The sequence below is a fragment of the Centrocercus urophasianus genome, unplaced genomic scaffold (genome assembly GCF_019232065.1).
Source record: "Centrocercus urophasianus isolate 14NV4802_14NV808 unplaced genomic scaffold, USGS_Curo_1.0 seq_24, whole genome shotgun sequence".
Lineage (NCBI taxonomy): Eukaryota > Metazoa > Chordata > Aves > Galliformes > Phasianidae > Centrocercus > Centrocercus urophasianus.
This window is the reverse complement of record NW_024884800.1, coordinates 3782410-3802128: the sequence shown is the minus strand read 5'-3', so window position 1 is coordinate 3802128 and position 19719 is coordinate 3782410. Positions and strand designations below refer to the sequence as shown.

The window sequence follows — 19719 nt, the reverse complement described above, 5'->3', positions numbered from 1 at the left end:
TGAAGGTTGGATGAAATGACTTGCTGCTCTTGCGCTGTACAAATGCACAAGTCTTGGTAACTCTGGGATTGCTTTCTCATGTGCCATGCTTCTGACAAGAGGTTTTCCTTCTATTTGGGCTTGAACATGGCTGCAGTTCTGAGTAACAGTTTATGACTGAGTGTCTGAGGAGCCACTTTTCAACAGTGTAATTTGGGAGCTGATGTATCTTTAAAGCATTACTGAGTGCAGCATTTTACATGACTGAACGCATCTGAACAATTTCAAGTATGCAAAGATCTGCCCAGTTGCAATGGTGATAGTCATATTTATCTGTAAGGAATGATGAATCTGTGTTTCTGTGGCTTGAAAATGCATGAATTCTTCTGAAGCTGGGAAACACACTTCCTGACTCAATACTAACTTCTTTTTTCTTCCAGGAGAGATGAAATAGTTTAAATGGATTTCTTTTTAAGGAATGTCCGTAAGGGGATATTTCAGACAGAAGCAGAGCAGGTGGTTCTTGCTAATGGACTGACAAGATAACCTTACACCGATAGCCAGGGCATTGTATCTGTGCTGGTTGCTGTACAAAGAGAGGTTTGTCTGTGAACTCGATAACAATACAACATGTTGATTGACTTTGCACGTAGGAAAGAGTGCCCCATTCATGAGTGGCTTAGCTTTTACTAATGCCTTACTGCAGGTAAGCTGATAAGAGTGATTACAGGGATGTAATAAATGAGGCTGTGGTGCACGGCCCTTCTTGGTGTGGCATGAGATCCCAAACAGGGATCCACTGGAGCATCCCACTACAGTGCTGGGGACTGCTGCAGGCAACAGCAAGGTTTGAATGGGAGCCACACCTTGAGTACTGTGTTCTGTTTTGGGCTTTCAGTCTTATGAGGTGTGGATGAGGGAACTGGGGTTGTTTAATATGGAGAAGAGGAGGCTTAGGAGAGGCCTCATCACTCTTCACAACGGCCTGAAAAGAGGTTGTGGCAAGGTGGGAGTTGGCCTCTTCTCCCAGGTGGCAGCAATAGGATGAGAGGTGATGGCCTCAAGTTGCACCAGGGGAGATTCGGGTTGGATGTTAGGAAAAAATTCTTCTCAGACAGAGGGGTGAGTCTGTTCCTCTTGGAACAGGAAGGTGATGGAGTCACCATCCATGGAGGCTTTCGTAGATGTGGCACTGAGGGACATGGTTTAGTGGTATAGTGGGGATGGACCGGGGGTTGGACTAGGGGATCTTAGAGTCAACCTGAATGATTCTATGATATCGTGTAGCAGGGGCGCCTGGAGCTTGTATGGAGTCAAGAACACAAGAGAAAAACTCATGGTACTAAGATCCATCAACGGGCTATTAATCACAGCTTTACTCAGGATGTCCTTGATGTGCATCTGCCCATAAAGCACAGTGGAGGAGTTGTGTTAAAAACTACAAACACAATTGATGTTGGGTCAGTGGCCCTGTATCACCACAAGGGTTTAGGATGGGATCTCGGCTGTGGTTGTTGCCTTGCTGTCATTCAGCTTGACTTTAAGGGAGATGTCTGAGAAGACAGATGTTGCTTCAGGTGAACTGTGGAAGTCACCTCCCCTTGGAAAACCTTCGGTTACAGCCTTCAGAGCACTCTTGAGCCCTAAAGGGAAAAAGAAATGCTGAAATTCTCCAGACTGTCTTAAATAAAATCCTGACGTCTCGGTTTCAATCGTTGAACAAACATGTTTGTTTTACACAGGATATCTTGGCAATGACATAGCAGCCCAACCTGCAGCATTGCACTATGGCAGCATCCAAAGGCTCTGGTGCTTACTTAGGTGCGATCTTACCTGAGATCCAGCAAGTCTTTACTTGCTCTAAATGGAGCATTATGCTCTTAAAAATTGTTTTTCAGGTTTTTCTGTAAACATGTGCTCACCTACATGGACCTGATCCTGAGGTCTGGTGCTGGTGGTTGATGCTCTCCTATCTGTGTGGGGGTTTTTTAGCCCTTGTTGAAAAGATAATGAAAAGAGAGACTGGGAGGTTTCCTCCAGAGAAACCTCTCAGGACTCTGTGTTTTTAATTCTCTTAATTCTCACTTCTTTCTCTCTTCTCCCCATCCCTTGCTTTGCTGTAGTTGTGAGTAAAAACAGCTTCCATTTGGGTCTGGCCTGCAAATCACTCGTCAGTTCGTGTATTACCAGGGCACGATCGGTTACTGAGTCAACACCGCTCTGTTGGCTTTCAGTGCATGTCAGAAACAGGGGAATTCATCATTCGTCAGGAAGAAGTTCTCTTCAACTGCTGTGCATTAGCTGCAACCTGTGTGCACCCATCTACCAGCCTTGCTGGGGCCAATACCAGTAGTTTCAAGAACTGAGCCAGGTGCATCTGAGCGCTGGCTCCATCCATTTCCCCACAGACCCCCGCTCACGGGGGGCTCCATGGCCCCTTGTGCAGGAGATAAATGAGCTATGAGCCGTAGGGGAGATGTCCTCCTTCCCATGTGCTGGGTGTTGATGGCCTGTGTTCAGCAGTCACCATCCAGCCCCAGCTCTTGTGGTCTGCAGGGCTTTTGTGGCTTGAAGCAGAGTGCAGATGGGTTTATTCTGTAGCAAAAGATTTCATGCAACCAAGCGCTTTTGGATTTGCAAAAGCCACATTCATCAGCCTTGCCAGCTTGGAAGTATATAGCACATCTTACTTGGGGCTAAAGCAGTCCCCAACATTTGACCTGCCACCATGATGCTCTTAGAGCAGATTGGAAGCTTTCTGATGGGAAGCTCTGATTTGAAAATGCCTCTGTGCTGGAACTGAGCTGCAGTGAAGTATGCTGGGGTTTTGGACAGGTTTTTTGCTTTGGAAATAAATTGAAGCATCTCTCTGCTCCTGCAAGCAGGGAAATGCAGAAACAGCCTGTTTGCCCATATCAGGATGTTACATTGTCAGCTTGTGCTCCAGAGAGGCTTTTTTTGTCTAGAAGTATGCTTCAGATTATGCATTTAATTATACCACAGGAAAGATGAAATCCAAATGAGTTGATGACTTTTGTTGGAGTTGTATGTTTTGGTCTCTCTATGTCATCTCGCCTTTTCTTCTTTTTTTATTTATGTACATATTTTGCCTTTGTTCTGCTTTGGAACAGTAGCACATTCCACATTTTCTGCAGGAATGGAAATCTGGCATTTTGACTGGCTTCTGTTGTTTCAGAAAATGACTTCAGTGGTATTTAAGCCCCTTGACAATATGTTACTGTCCTGGATGCTCCCTGCGTGGGTCCCCCTATGTGGGGCAGCTGCAGCAGGAGCCTGGGTCTGTGCCCAGCACACGTCATGCTTACAAGCCCAGCTGAGGACATCGCTTGCCAGCAGTGCCTTTATTTTCCCTTTATCCAGAGGCTCTGTCTGGTTGTCTTTCCCTGGTTGCTGAAAGCCCGTGCTTGCCCAGAGTGTTGCTGAACCCCTTGACCAGCTGTTCCCTTGTGTGATGATGTGCCATTGTTTGCTGCTGGCCAGATGTGCTGGGATGGATGCATGGTGGTGGCAGGTACTGCTGGTTGCTGTGGGACATCACTTGCTTGGAGCTCCAGCTGCTTTGGCAGCTGGACAGACTGCCAGCACGTATGTCACCACCTTAGGTCCAGCACAGGAGGCCCAGTAGGGATTCCTAAAATATAAATCACAACTGTGTTGTGATGCTCATCCTTTTTCATTTTTTTTTTTTTTTTTTTTTTTTTTTTTTTTTCCCTTCCTTCTTGTTTTAATTCAAACATCCTCAGTATGTTGAGTCTCTGTAAAATCACTGGACTCGGAGCTCTTTTGGAGTTCTTATGTGCCATGGATATGGAGGCTGAAGATGCTTCCTGCATGGGGAGTCAGACATCTGCTGCAGCGTGCTGTTGGACTTTCGTGTGATGCAGACTGCAGCTGGCAGGTGGAAGCCGGTGGTTTCCATCAGAGGCTGAGTAACATCCTCTGCCTCCCTGATAGCCCTCCTCTGAGTGATCTGTAGTTTTGGTACATTTGTTTGTCCTCTCCTGGTTTCCACGTAAAATAGTTCTGGTAAAAAGTAAAGAAAAAAGTTTTGTTGGATGCTCCCCGAAGTCAGAGCAGAACACAGACTGCAATGTCCTCTTCCCCTGTCCCCATAAATCATCCGCTAAGGCGAGCGCAGAGGATGTGAAAGAACTCATTTGTAGCAGAAATGCTGTCCCTTCCCCTCTGCTTTCAGGGCAAATCTTTCACTCCTGGTTTGGTGTCTGTTGTCAGGGAACAGCTGATGTCACATTCAGCTGCCACTCCTGGCCCTTGTAGCTTTATTTCTGCTGTTGCAAAGACACAGAGAGGCTCGAGGTGCAGCCATGCCACACAGCAAACAAACGTGGGGCTGTGTGTGGGCTGTGTGTGGGGCTCTGCCCTCCCCACAGCTGGGAGTGCTGTGGGTGCTCTCACCAACACAGTTTGGGTGTGCATAGGATCATCATAGAATCATAGAATGGCCTGGGTTGAAAAGGGCTACAATGCTCATCCAGTTCCAACCCCCTGCTCTGTGCAGGGTCACCAACCAGCAGCCCAGGCTGCCCAGAGCCACATCCAGCCTGGCCTTGAATGCCTCCATGGATGGGGCATCCACAGCCTCCTTGGGCAACCTGTAGAGCTGGAGCATGTTGCCGCACTGGGCTTCGTGCTATCAGCAGATGCTAAGTAGGCCTCTCTTATTTAGCAGCCTTAATTTATTGAATCAGCCAGCAGCTCTCTATGGGAAGTAGTGCCGGAAAAGGGAGCGGAGCGAGCTGTAAGTTTCCAATTTCTGCTGGATCAGGCCCCTGGAGATCCGTGTGATCTGGTGCACTGGAGGCAGTGCTATTGCAGTGACTCATAAACAGATGTGCCCAATTTACATTGCAGCTTAATACCTTTGTTTAAAAAAATGTTTTTTCAAGACAAATGTGTTAAAGCAGATGTTTCCAGTAAAACAAATACTTGCGTGATTTACAAACAGCTCCATCCCTGCCAGAATTCATTAGAAAATGTGGAAAGAAGAAAAATGGTTCTATGTACTGACAAACAGATAAAATCAGAAAAGAAGAAGATAGCAAGGAGATATTTCTCTGTGCGGAATGGAAACTGCTGTGCTTGGGGTGGGAAGCAGGAGGTGGGAGGGTGGTTTTAGTTGCTAGTGGCAGTAAGATTAGCCCTGGCATACATTAAAGTGCAGAAACTTATCTGTAAAAATACTTATCTGTGTCCTGTGGTGTAGGATATGGGGTACTGGGATCGCAGTGTGGGATTGCCTGTGAATTCCTCAGTCACTTCCATCCATTGGAACCTCCCTGGCCACCTGTAGTGCTGTTCTTCTCCACTTCAAGGACTGGGAGCAGTTTTCTGACATGGGACCATGTCCTCTCCAATGTTACTATTGGTGGGGTTACTGGAGCAGAGGAGGATGAGCTGGGGGACAAGGATGTCAGTGGCCATGCTGGGTGGCACCTTAGCACCTAACAGCAGTGCTTCCCTCCTGCTTGCCTTTGGAGCTCAGTGCTTTGGTGCAGGGTGGGAGCACAGCTATGCTGGTACGTTCCTCTCTGTGCAACTCAATGCTTGCTCTGCAGTACCTTGCAGTGGGAGATATAGGGCAGAGGAGCTTTCTCATATTGAGCCACCCATTTTGTGGCATTCCAAGCATCCTCTGCATCCTGCTGCCTTCCCCTGCAGCTCAGCTCTTTCGGGGCAAGCCTGCAATGTAGGGGGCTGTGCTGGTTCACCTGCTCCTCCGTATTTCAGGAGGTGAAGGCTCTGCCTTCTCAGGCATGTGCTGAGAAACTCGGTCACCTCCGGTCCCTTTGGTCCCTTTTCCGCCCTGCTCCATTGTGGGGCTGCCGTCATGCGGTGCCTGTGAGCCCAGCACTCATGTTACATACAATCTGACACCCCATGTGGTCTTAATGGGTTTCCCAGGCTACAGCTGCAGCACAGCTAGCACTTCTTGTGAGCTGCAGGGGCTGCCAATCCCCTTTTGCCATCCGGCTCCCCAGTGCACAGATATCATATTTTTTTACGCAGTTGTCACCTACTTCATCTGGGCATTTATTACTAAAGAAACAGCGATTTCCTGGAGGAGCTGAGGAGATGCTTGTGTCCATTGGTCTGCAGGCTGCTCGTCTTGGTGCTGGGGGACTGAGATGTGGCTGCGGGACTTTGTTTCTGGCACATTGGTTTTCCATGTCTTGCCATAGGGAGCATTGCAGAGCACAGCCTCAAACAGTCCCTATGCAGAGGCGTATGCTGGGACCCGTCTGGAGGAATTAAAAGCATCCTGGAGAGGAGGGGGATGCTGCTGCAAAGCAATTAGGGCACTCGGATGCTGTTCCCTGCTCTCCCATTGATGCTCACGGATCCACATCGCAATCTACACTCAGCTTGAGTCATCAGCGAATGGAAGCTTTACTCGGCTCTCAGGGACTGTGGGGCTGCAGTGCTTAATTAATCTCTGCAAAGCAGAGAGCGTAATTAGTGCCTGCAGTGAGCTGTGAGGCCTTGGGTTGGGAGGCAGATGCAGTCCCTGTGCTTTGTCCATTGCCCAATGCCATGCACCATGCAGAGGTGTCCTGGAAGGGCCACTTGTCACTTTGGGGTCTCTGGGCAAAATTACTTCTTGTAGTTAAGTGCTGATTTTATGTTAAACCATTAAAAAAGAAAAAAAGAAGAAAAAAAAAAAAGTGTATTTTGATAGCTGAAAGACAGCCAGGCAGATCTCTTTTCTGATATCCATAAAGCTCTTTTTCTCCCTCTCATTGTCAGCTTTGTTTTTGTGGGTGTAAAACATAAAGGAGAGGAGAACAGCTTGCAGGTACAGCGCGTTCCAGCACTGCCGACTGTCATTATTTAAAGATGATGCTTTTAAGCAAGACTTGAGAATCACCTCCTGGGCTGTGAGCTGTCAGATGGAGGTGTGTGCCGGGCAACATCGCTGTGCCACACGTCGGCACGCACACGCTGGGTGATCCACAGCCATTCAGCACAGTGCTGCTGAGTGCTACCAGGAATAAAGCAGCTCTTCAAACGTGCAAATGTTTCGTTTCATATCAGTCGGGCAGGATACTTTGGAGGCAACAAAATGTAAATAGAATGAAATTCTTAAGCAAGATTATTGATATGACAGGACTAAAGAGCTTGGGGTTCTGTGAAAAGTGCCTCTTTTCATCCCTCTAATAAGTCCATTACTTGCACTCGGGAATATTTTAAGGCCCTTTTCATGCTGAATCTAGAGTTGAGCATGCTTTGCATTTCAAGCTTTGTCTATGAATCAGTAGAAGCCAAAGTTATTTCTGCTTTAAAATAACAGGAGCAGGGAACAGCTAATCTCCTTTCATTCTGAGTCCTTACATTATTTTACTGGACAGAGTTTGTGTTGGCTACAAAACAGGGCATTCACAAAATCTATGAGAAGGAATTTGGTCTAAGAATGAAGCCTAGATTGCAGTATGCATAAAGGCTCCTTCTCCTAAGGCCATTAAGAAATTCCAAATCTGAGCTATTTTGCACAGCCACATTAAATGAGCCTTGCTGGTTCCAGTAATTCAGACCGATAGCCCGAGTTTACAGATCTACTCGATGAGGCCTTCCCATAATTACAATCTCAATGTGCTTTTCAGCTAAGGTGAGTTGGCACTAAAAAGATAAATAAATAAAAGGAGATAAAATATTTTTTCTGCTCTGGCTTTTGAGATGAACATCTCTAGAATTAAATGGCTGTACTGCACCAATAAGGCATTCCCTGTCCTGGGCTGGAAAGTTTATTTTCCCTCTAATGTGTGAGTGTAAGAGCAGAAAGGAGGCTGAATTTTTCACCACTTTGTTTTTTTCTGTTGTCTGCATTCAAAGGAGCATCGACACCGCTGGTGCTCTGTTCAGTTCTTAATTGTTTATTTACAGACAGTGATTTCTGCTGGGGAAAGAAAAGGTCTGGCTGCTTTAGCCTCTCTCACAGGGAACAAAACAAACCACGCCACAAAACAAGAAGAAATAAGGAAAACCTTTGGTGGAAAAATCCAAGTGAAGCAGGTGAAGCAGCAGTACAAGCACCCAGCCCATTTCTTCCTCTGCAGAAAGTGATTTTCTGACCCTCACACAGCTCGCCATTCAAGACGTGATGGAAAGGTTCAGAGGATATGTTTTCAAAGCCGTAAGGCATACAAACATGAAGCAAATAAAAATTGAACGTGTTATTTAAAAGGGTGTTAATTTTATTAGCACTGAGCAGAGCAAATATAAAGGCGAATGGAAGTATTCACATCAGCACTCAACTCTGGCTGCAGTGTTCGTAAAATGTCCTTTTGATCAAGCTGTGTTTTGATCCTTATTCTGTGATCATCATTCAGAGTGACTGGGCTGCAGCTCCCGACAGGCATCTGCAGCTGCACCAATCCTTGAGCAATACCAGGTTGGGAACTTGAGTGCGTGCTCTGCTGCTAATATTGCCATCTTTCTGGTTGTTCCAAACAAGAATGGCAGTACAGAAATTCTCACAAAGTGGAAATTCCCAACAGGAAATTGATCTGCTACCACCGTCTGTGTGTCAAGATATTAATTTATCAGAGTAATAACCAGCACATGCGTGTCTGGGCTTTCTCCAGCTGATAACGTCGTCACCATTGGCACAGCCAAGGGGAACATCTGGGTTGTGAGAAGAGTGCCTTGATTCAGGGGGATGATATCCTGCTGGTTGCCTGCAGGGATGAAAGTCCCTTTGTGGCTGTTGTTGGACTCCTGCAGCTTGCAGAGCCCAGAGAAGTTGTGGGTGCCCCAACCTTGAAGGTGCCCAAGGCCAGGTTGGATGGGGCCCTGGGCAGCATGATCTGGTTTGGGACACCCAGCTCATGGCAGGGATTGGGGCTGAGTGGGCGTTGAGGTTCCCTCCAGCCTATGATTGCACTGTTCCCCAGAGCCTGCTGGGATCTGCCTGGAAAGATATGAACAAAAAAGCATGCAGGAGGCTTGTGGGCATCTCGCCCTCTCCCTGATGCAGGGAGATTTCCACCTGCATTCCCATTTCCACCAATGCAATGGGTGAATGCAGCAGATAATGTCCCAAAGCAGCATCAAGAGCAAAATCAAGAAGAAACACCCATTAGCCACCTGCAGACAAGGGGCACGTTGCTGCTGGGAAGGAGTGTGGTTGAGCATCATATGCGGGAGGAGCACCGTGAGCCTCTGTTCCCTTTCTTGGGAGGGCGAGGAGAGGAGGGAGGCTGAAACATGCTTCTCGATTTCCAAGAAACTTCTATCTTTAATCTCTGTAATCCGTTTTATAGAGGATTTTGTATTTTTCAAGGGATTTACAAACTGGATTACGTAGCCTTTTTATTTTGATTTTCCACTGTGATTGTGACATTCCTGAGGCTGAGCTGGGAGTGCTGAAGATAGAGTGGAGGGGGAGGAGGAGCTCCTGGACCTGGAGCTTGGAGACCGTTGTGTTGTCCACTCCCTACCTCACTGCTGAGCTGATAGCTGCAGGATTTCTGAGTGATTTGGGTGCTCCTGTGTGACCGTGCATGGGGAGCCCCTTGGCTCCAATGGAAGAGCAAGTGGGATGGGTCCAGCTCTGCACTGTAGACATGGTGTCCTGTTGTTCGGTTGGATGACACTGGATTTCCCATGGGCACCACCTCTGGGACCAGGGTTGGTGCTTTGCCCACGGAACCGGAACGAGCCCTGGGTTTGTGTCAGATGTTACATGCACCCAGTAAGCATTTGGGTTTAATTTGGGGCTCTCTCGCTGCAGAAGTGCAAAGCCAGATCCTGGTTTCAGACTTCAGCAGCTGTTCCCGGGGCTTCTTCCAGCACACAGCACAGTGAACATGACCTGGAGCCATTAAAAAGTTCCAGTCTGTGAACCCAGCCCTTCTTTTTCTATATAAAGTGGGAAAGCTGCTCACGGTGATGTTTCCCAGGGCCTCCTGCATTACTCCACTTTTATGGGTTGGAGTAACTTTAGCGCAGTTTTAATTCCAAGCCAGGTTTGTATGCATTTATTTATTTAGTTTAGCAGCTTAATGCAATTGAAAACGCTGGGCAGTGCTGGAGCCTCTCAGCTCCCTTTCCTTGGCAGTGCTCTCACCTCAACCCATGCTCTGTGTGCACTGCCTTTCACTCCACATTGGCTGTTCCAGGAGGATGAGGAGCACAAAACTTTGGGTTGCTGCTTCAGGAGTAGGAAAGATGTGTGACCATACCTGCCCACTACTGGGGGGCTGAGCCCATAGGGCAGTTCTCATCCCAAATTTTTGGATTGTCACCTGAAGCCTCATCCCAGTTGTTTACCTTGGCATCATGAGTGGTGGCCTGGAGGAATCTGGTTTTTGAGTGAATGAGCACATTGTGCAAAGTCCCAGTCCCTTCTGATTGAAGAAGCACTTCTCTGCTTGCCTCCTTCATAGAATCAGTAAGGTTGGAAAAGACCACTAAGATCATCACTTCCAACCACCGCCCCATCCCCACCATACCAACTGAACCATGTCCTCAGAGCCACATCTCCAGGGATGATGGCACTTCTTCTTGATGCCAAGAACCCCAATCTCTGTGGCCTGGCCGTGGTTCAAGGCTGATTCTCACATGCAGTGAGTCACAAAGGAACATGTCAGATGTCTCTGGGTGTCCTAACACCACTGTGAGTTTTCTGATTTAGCACTGAGAAACATCCTCCTTCCCTGAGGGCTGCTTTTAGCTGGAACCAGGGCCATTGGCATTCCCCTTAGGACTGTATCTTGGCAGGTCTTTGTAGCACACAGAGGTCAGCGAATGTCCCTAGCTTGGAGAATCAAACATCAGCAGAAGCTGCCTGTCCTGGTTGTGTTGTAGCAAAGAGTTTTGGCTACACGTGCCAACAGCAGTTTGAAGATCAGTGTGTTGATCTTTTCACTTCATTGTAATGCACATGGAAAAGTCTCAGAGTGCCTGCCCCAAGCCCAGGTCAGTCCCATTGTGGAAGAGGTCCTGGCTACACCATTAATTTCAATGCCAGCAGGGTCTGAAGGAGCAAAGGTGGAGAAAAGTTTGGTGCCATTAATTGCTTTTTCATCATTAGAAGAAATTTGGAGCATTTCAATTTGCTCTGCTATTCCCAAGAATGTTACCTCCCAAAATCAAGACTGTCCTAGATGTCTCAGGTGACAGCAGAGTGATCAGAAGGGAACACTTTGTGGGGTTAGGCCTTGGGGGTCTCCAGAAATCAGTGTTGGGAACAGACTGGGGGATGTGGAGGGACATTGACTCAGTACTCCTGCCTCACTTTGCATCTGTTCATAATCTATTGTTTCCAGCTTTTCCTTTCTTTCTCCTTGAGTCTTGCCCTTGTGGATGCTTTGGGCTACTCCTGGATAGCTCCTTGTTCCTAATTCTTTTCTCCTACCTCCTTTAGGTAGCAGGTCATTTCCCAGGCTGTACATCTAGATATCAGACAGGGGAATGGGACCCAAGAACTCTGATGCTTTCAATTAATAATGCTAATGAGATTTGTTAATTTTTAATAGATTACATGAATGTGTTTTGCTAAGCACGCTTTTGTGGCTCTGTTCTGTGAGTACAGTTCAGAAACCCTTTCACTTGCTGCCAAAGGAAAAATGATTAATGCAATTGCAAATGCCAGATTCTCTTCAGGGTAAATCTAGAGTGTACACCAAGGAGCAAAGAGGAATTTAATGAGAGTATTTTTGAGGTAAACACAGCCCCACATCAGAAATGGTAGTTCTTCCTCTCCTCCAGCCTCTGGTCTAAGTGGGGTGGAAGGGCAGAATTGGGGTCACGGAGCAGCCCCTCTGCCCCATTCCATGTGGCACGTTGGGCTTTTTATCCCAAAGAGAGCCTGAAGGCATCCTTGGATGAGACTTCTGTGACAGTACTGGGAGCTGGAGGACTGGGATGTGCATAATAGCTGTCCTGCAGTGTTTGTGGCTTGTTGTCCATGTACCCTTTGTTGCACCCTGAGCTGGAGCTCCTCACCCTTCCATGCTGAACCCTGCACCCTTCCGAACCGATCTCCAGAGCCTGTCTCTTCCACATGTTCGTGTCCCCATAGTCTCTGATTCCTGTCTCCATGGCTGCTTCCTCCTGGTGCTGCTTTGCTTTCTGGGTCTCTGTGAAGGCATGCACTGCAGCCATGGAGTGCTGGGCAGGCAAGCAGGGCAAAGCCGTGGTTTGCAAATCAGCAGTCCCAAACCCCGTTCCCTTGGATTACTGCCTGGGAAGCTGGTTTTACCACACCATCTGAGCAGCACCATCTCCCATAGCCACATTGCCGGTGGCAGCAGGATGACGCTGAGCTGGATTTTTTTTTTCTTCCTTCTAAATTCACATTGCCAAGAGCCGCACCTCCTAAATTGCTGCGGAGGAGGCAGCAAAACAGAGGCGCAAGACCATGCACATGCTGCGCATCCATCGCGGTGATCTCGCTGCCATGCCAACACAAGCATCGCCGCTCCACTCAGCGCCGCAATTACGCACCGCGCGGCCGCACCTACAGCCGGGCTGCTCCTTGCGCAACGGACGATGGCAAACCTGTTGGTGCTCCAGGATTTTTGATAATAAACCAGAAGGCAAAAGCTCCCTGGGGAGATGAAGCCAGGCTTGGCTGGGCCTTATGAGGAATTGAAGGCATTTTGGAGAAGCGGAGGGTTGGAGATCCTGACTTTTTGTGTAGTTGTGGCCACGTGTGCTTTGCAACTCCATGGACTTGTCTGGATGTTGTGGAAGTAGAGGTGTGCTTGTAGTATGAACTGATTGCATGGAGAAGTCAGGTAGCTGCAGGCTGGTGTGAGCGGAGCTTTTGTGTTCTAGCAGGACCAGGAGTGATGCAATTGGACTGATTTCCTGGATTCCAGGTGCAAACACTGTCATGTTGGATTGGTTGGTGCTATAGAAAGGGAGAGAGCTGGGACCAAGGCTAGGTGGTCTGAGCTGAGGTACTGCAGGCTCTTACACTTACAGAGCCCAGAAATCTCTCTTTTGGAAACCCAGTCTTGCTTTGGAGACATCCAGTCTCCTGCATTCACGGGCCGTTTGTTTCCCAGACTGGTGAGCCTTGCTGCTTAAAAAACTGAAGAAAGCAGCAGCGCATTCCAGAGATTGCAACTGTCATAGAATCGCAGAAAGGTTGGAAAGACCACTGAGATCATCATCCTGATGGTATCGTATGCTTTCTTAGACCAGTCCTGAAGGACACATGCAGGCAGATGTTCACAACTGACCACAAGAGTGGCAGGAGCCTGACACACTGCCCTGCTGTCAGATGGATATGATCTGTGCTGATTGAAAGTACACACTCATGATCCATTACTCGCTCCCTTCACACTGCAGTTTTCATCATGTGCAAACAAGGGCCATCACCACGTCCCCCCAGGTCCCTTGGATGGCTCAGCAGCCCCGTTTTGTGATCATGCTGCATGATGCTTCCACATCCCCTTTGCAACCCCAGCAGTAGCAGGGCTATCAAGTGGCTGTGCAAAGCGGTTTCTGTGCACGGCCATCCATGATGAATCTGTTACTATATTAGGTCCATTGCTGAGCCATCTGCCTTGGCAGGCGAGATGACATTCCCTGGCTGCAGGCTCTGGGCTCTCCTTTCCTGGCTTGGCCACAGAGCTGCCCGCTGGAGCCAGGCACTGCCTGCTTTGATGTCATTTGTCAGAGCAGGGTTTGCTATCAGTTATTTGCTTGAGGCTGCCTTGCCCTTTTAGGGGCAGAAGGGGCTGTTTCAGGAGACATCGGTGTGTTTTGTGCAGGAATGTGCCTGCCTGCTGTAACGCTCCTGGCATGCCAGTGCTTATCCTCCTGACTTTTTTTGGTGCCAGCTGTGGTGGAATTTCTTATGCCAACTGAAAAACAATCCCTGCCTGGTTTAGCTGCTTTTTGTAACTATGCAGATCAGGAAATAAAGGGCTTCTTAGTGAATTTTGCCCAATAAGCTCGTGCAGAAGCAGTGTACCTAGTCCTAGTCCATGGAAGAACGTCTCAGCTGCATTCTGAGGATGTGAAAATTGTGCATGTCAGTGTTGGCAGCAGCTGGGGCAGGGAGCAGAGCTGCAGCTTTCGCTGTCCCAGGAGCAGCAACATGTCAGAGGGGCTTTGGTTAGAAAGGGAGGAGTGCTGTGTTGGGCTGGGGGTCTTGTATGGGCTGCAGAAGGATGCCAGGAAACAGCACAGCGCTCTTCTTGCAGGCAAAAAAGACACCGGGCTAATGATTGACTATTATTTTAAGGGGATTATCTAATCCACAGCCCAGAGGACAAGAGGGGCCAGAATGAGTGAAGATTGAATACATGATTAACACAGATTGTTGGTCATACCCTCTGGACTCCAACTGATTATAAACAGAAACACATTTTTTTACTCCTCTCTCCTCCCCAAAAGCCTTTGCAGTCAAAGGGCCACTCTCTGGCAGAAACTGTTGCAAATTAGACAGGGTGTAGCTGGGCTTGGACTTGGTCATCAGCTGGCCTCTGATCAGTCAGAGGAGAGTATCTTTCATTTCTTCCTTCCGTGTATCAAAGACCAGAGGGAATGGCCTTACATTGCTCCAGGGGAGGTTCAGGTTGGCTATTAGGAAAATCTTCACTGAAAGAGCAGTGATGCAGTGGCACAGCTGCACAGGGAGTGGTGGGATCACTGTCCCTGGAGGAGCTCAGTATCCATGGGGATGTGGCACTGAAGGACGTGGTTATGGGCATGTTGGGGTGGGGTTGGACTGGTTGATCTTAGTGTTCTTTTCCAGCCTTAATGATTCTGTGATACTGAAGGTCATTGGAAGTTAAATGGAATGTATTTCCACCAGTTACAGGCCCCGTTATTAATACAAAATAAAAGACATATGGCTAAATCCATTAGCTTAAAGATACAGCTGAACATAAGCCCAGAGAAAGAAGCGATGCAAAGAACATTTGAAACCAATGCCACACCCCAGCACAAAGCTTTGAAGTGGTTTAACAAAGCTAGGAAAGCATCTCTCAAATCTCTAATGACAAGAGGGTTTCTGTTCCCTTTTCTTCTTCCTTGGGCAAAGAATGAATGAGAAAATCAGCATCCTTGCTGGGGTGAAATCTCATGATTTGAAAAGTGGTCTTTGCTCACAGTCAGGTGAAATCTCAGAATTCGAAAACTTCCCCGTAAAAAAAAACAAAAAAAAAAACAACCAAACAAAAAAAAAACCAAGCCAACAACCACACACACACACACAAAATCAGAAACAACCAAACCAAACCAAAAACCAACACTCTAATGATTAAAGTTTGAAATCATCTTTTTGATGCTCTTGGGTTGGACCTTTCCTGGAAGGTTCAACAGCTGCACCCTGTGCCTGCCCTGCCCCATGGGGGAGGTGTGTGCTGTGCCAGGGGACAGCAGCTTGAGGATAAAAGCAGGAGAGCTGCAGAGAGGAGGAACTGCATTGTCTGGGAATCTGCTGGAGGCATTATAGGTCATTTACCAGGCAGGTTTTGCTTGCACCTGGCTTTCTGTTCTCCCTTCCAGCCATTTCTGACCCTTCTTGATGGTCTGAGCCACCTCACTTGTCATACTGCTGTTGTTATGCTTTTGTTTTGCAGTGTTTGTTTGGGGATTTTGATTAAGAAATATTGCTGCAGTGTTTGCCTTGGCAGTGGTCCTCATTGGGCTGATGTGGCGTTTTTTAGCTGGAGTGTTTGTTCAGCCTCTTGGATTCTTTCTCAGGGGTGGGGTGGGGTGATCCAAGCCCATGAGTATGCTGGTGATCCACAAGGGCTTGTGAATGGCTTGAGCCAGGTTGTCTTCTGATTGAGGCCACCAGCTTCTTCTGCATCCAATGGCCCAGCTCTAGGGATAAGGCCAGCAGGCTTAACTGAGAGCATCCAGGTGATAAACTGGCATGGCCGAACAGGGCAGAACCAGCTTTAGCAGGGGTTTAAACTAGATGATCTCCAGAAGTCCCTTCCAACCCTTTCCAATCCTTTCTGTAAGCTCTGCCAGGACTGTCAGAACTTTTTACACTATCAGAACTTTTACACGGTTTTCTTGGGTGGGAGCTTCCATGTGCTTCTTCTCAAAATCCCCGTGTTGCAACACAGCAGGCTGGTGGCGTGACATCCTTTCCCATTCCTCACTCTCTGGTGCTTTGATGAGGTGGACAATTGATGGGATGGGTGTGCTGAAAGTGCTGTAAGCAAACATATTTTGTGCATGCTTATGAAAGACTCCAAAAGGTCCTCACAGCAGGAGGTACATGGTTTGGGAGGATATTTGTGCTGGCCAGGATTTCTTCACTTGTGCACCCATCCCTGCAGTGCGTGCGGAGCAGACACTCTTTGCTTTGCTGAACACCCACTCTTGGCTGATTTTTGGGAGTATCACTTCAACAAGCCAAATCCTCTTATCTGGAGCTGTTGGAGTTGGTCCAGAGGAGGCCACAAAGATGCTCAGAGGGGCTGAGCACCTCTCCTTGAGGAAAGATTGAGGTTGCTGGGGGAGTCCAGCCTGAAAGGCTCTGGGGACACCTTTCAGTACTTAAAGGGAGCTTACAAGCAGGAGAGAAACTAACTTTTTATATGATCTGATTGTGACAGGACAAGGGCAAATGGTTTTAAACTAAAAGAGGGGAGATTTAGGTTACACGTTAGGAGGAAATCCTTTATTCAGAGGGAGGCAAGGCACAGGCTGCCCAGGAGGCAGTGGATACCCCATTGCTGGAGGTGCCCAAGGTCAGGCTGGATGGGGCTCTGAGCAACCCAATCTGTTGGAGGGCACCCAGCCCATTGCAAGGGATTGGAACTGAATCATAGAATTGCTCAGGTTGGAAAAGACCTTAAAGATCATCAAGTCCAACCGCAATCTAACCGCACTACCCTAACTCTAACAACCCCCTGCTAAAATCCCTGAGCACCGCATCCAAATGGTTTTTAAATACATTCAGGGATGGTGACTCAACCACCTCCCTTTCCAACCCAACCATTCTATGATTCAGTGATCTCTTCTTTCTGGAGCACCTTAGAGTTGTGAATTTTTAGTTTTTTGGACTTCAGGTTTGCCGTGGGATACCAGGGATTGGCTGGAGGACCCAGGGGGTGTTACTGAGCTCTTCTGCCCTGTTCACCCATGCCAGGCTGCCCCAGTGCAGATAGGGCTGGCTGCTCCCCACACCACACGTGCCACTAACCAGCTCTCTCCTTCTGCTTTCAGAGCTGTCATACGACGTGGACATGGACGACACCTTGGCCAACAAGCAGCTGCTGAACCAGCACAACAAAGATGGGGTTGCCGTGCCCAACACTGACCCCGGCAGCATGGCCCCACGCCTTGGCCCTACTGCTGCCATCACCTTAGCCCTGCTGCTGGGCTGCTGGCCCTGAGCAGTGATGCGGCACTCAGTGCCTTCCCATCCCTTTTTTAAAATGAGGAAAATGTTCAGAACCTCCCTGGAATATATGCACATTGCCAAAGACAGGGCAAAGGACTTGAGTGGATTTTATAAAATAATACGGTATCTTCACCAAAAAAAAGAAAAGAAAAGGAAAAAAAAAGGGTTTGTTCATGGTAAACTAGTAAATACATCACAGTGTTTTTAAAGATAATCCTATTTAATATAAGAAGGTTGATATTAAATTGTCCCTAGCAGTTTTGGAAGACTGAGCTCTGCCTTGCCTTTAATGGAAGAGCGCGTTTCATCTTGAGTTGTTTGAATGTGCATGGGGTAAAGAACACCTAGATTTATGAAGTACTCTCAGCAAATATCAGCCCTCTGTTCCCAGTTGACTTAATACAGACTTTTTCTGTGGTTGATGCAATTTTTGTACTCTCTCCAAATCGGGGAGTCACCCTGAGGCACCCGGCCAGGAACAGAACCCGGCAGGACTGGGAAGATTGGATATAAGGTCAAGGAAGAAAGGTGCTGTTGGTACATGTGCTGGGACTGCCAGGTATTTGCTAGCCTTGGCGTGGCTCTGGTGCCACCAGCCCCAGTGCTGTCAGGCAAGCAGCAGTGAGAGAACCTCTCAGCAGCTGGGAGTGAGATGGAGAATGGGAGCACTGCCTTTCTCTTGTCTCCAGCTGTGGGTCCCCACCAAGGATGCCCATGTGTACAACACCCTGTTGGAGTTCTTTGGAGCAAAGCACCACCTTTTCCATGGGAAATCTGCAAACGCAGCTCCAGACAAAGGACAGACAGCATGGTTGTGCGCACCTCCGTGCTTTATGGGGATGAATAATGCATCCAACACACTGTGCTACAAAGGAGGAAAAGAAAAGGATTTGCAGGATCCCAGAGGCAGATGAGACTCTTGCTCAAGCGTTTCTTTGCATGCTACTTTGCTTAAGCTGTCTCTAAAATAAAGGTCGTTTGCTCTAGACACGGTGCACAGCAAGTAAGCTCCTGGCGTGCGAGGCGATGCTCGGCGTTGTGATGCTCGGCGCTGGTCCTGGGTGGGCAGCCTGGAATGCCCAACTTAGGGGCACCACTAAGGGCTGTGGTTAGGCTGATTAAATGGGCAGGGGCCAGGGAATGTTTGGTTTGGTTCCCAGCCAGAATGGTTACATATTTCAGATTAAGATGCTGCTTTTACTGGAGTGATCCTATCTGCAGTATCTTAAGCTGTAGTGTGCCTGTGTGCACACGTGCACGCACACAACCACACTTACATGCATGCTTTAAATATTTGTGTGCCTCTGACCTTATAAAAAAGAAAAAAAGAAAAAAAAAAAGGAACTGTATCTTTGGGAGAAAGCATGGAAATCCAAACCACACAATCAAATGGTTTGGAGAAGGGAAACTTCACCTCTAGTTGCTTTGAAGTGGTGGAGCTGATCTGCACTGATTCAAAGCCTTGTGACTGCTTTCCATGCCGTGATGCTCACAATGTAGTGGAGAGGGGAACTGGGAACTCACTTCCAGCTCTGCATGAGGATGGGGACCCAAAAGGTGGGGGCAGAGGGATTTCTTCTGCACTTCAAGCCTCCCACTGCCCTGCTCTCAGCACAGTGCCTGGCTGTGCCCATGAGCCTCTGCTCCCATAGGAAGCAGAGGAAAGGGAATATGTGATGAGAGCCACTCGTCACTTCTGATCATTTTCTTTCATCCCTCTGGAGTGCTGGGGGTGGGAACAGGAGGGCCATGGGTCTGCTCAGAGGGATGCAGTACTGCTGCCCCGGCATGCGTCTCTGTGATCAGCATGGAGGATGTTCTTGCCTCTAATCCCGTGCTGAAAGTATTGTGTGTGCTGCTTCCTCCTTGGATAAACAGCAGACAGTGCAGGCTGTGTCTCGCTGGGTATCTTACAAAAGCTGCCTGGTTTCCCTTCTCTGCGCTGCTGCGGTGTGATGTTGATGCTTGTCAACAGAAAGCCTCTCTGTAGCATGCTGAGCCCATTTTCTCGGTGCATGGACATGCTGTTTAGCAAAGCTGTGTTGTTTGAGACTTTGTTATGAAAAGAGATCACAAAAAACAGCTTTGCAGCCTTATATCTGCCAAGTCTCTAAAATAACGCGTGATAACTTGGAGAAAGCTGTTGATTTACACCCTGCAGTGGGTTTGTGTTTTAACGAAGGTTTTGCAATGGTTTATAATCTTCATCCAATTATTTTTTTTTAGCCATAACTGAGAGTGAACTTAGAATCGTAGCATCATTACGGTTGAAAAATGACCACTAAGATCCCCAAGTCCAACCCCAGCCCACCCCACCGTGCCCATCACCACGTCACTAAGTGCCACATCCCCTCAGTTCTGGAACATCTCCAGGG

At 48.0% G+C, this 19719-nt stretch overlaps 1 protein-coding gene across 1 annotated transcript in view; it reads left to right on the top strand.

Annotated features, from left to right (window-relative positions):
- GPC3 (glypican 3) overlaps positions 1-18332 on the top strand; it is a 115641-nt gene extending 97309 nt beyond the window's left edge. The window contains exon 8 of the mRNA XM_042825192.1: positions 17167-18332. Within this exon, the coding sequence (XP_042681126.1) occupies positions 17167-17336 (170 nt within the window). The 3' untranslated portion in view covers positions 17337-18332. The remainder of the gene's footprint in view (positions 1-17166) is intronic.
- The last annotated feature ends 1387 nt before the right edge of the window (positions 18333-19719 follow it).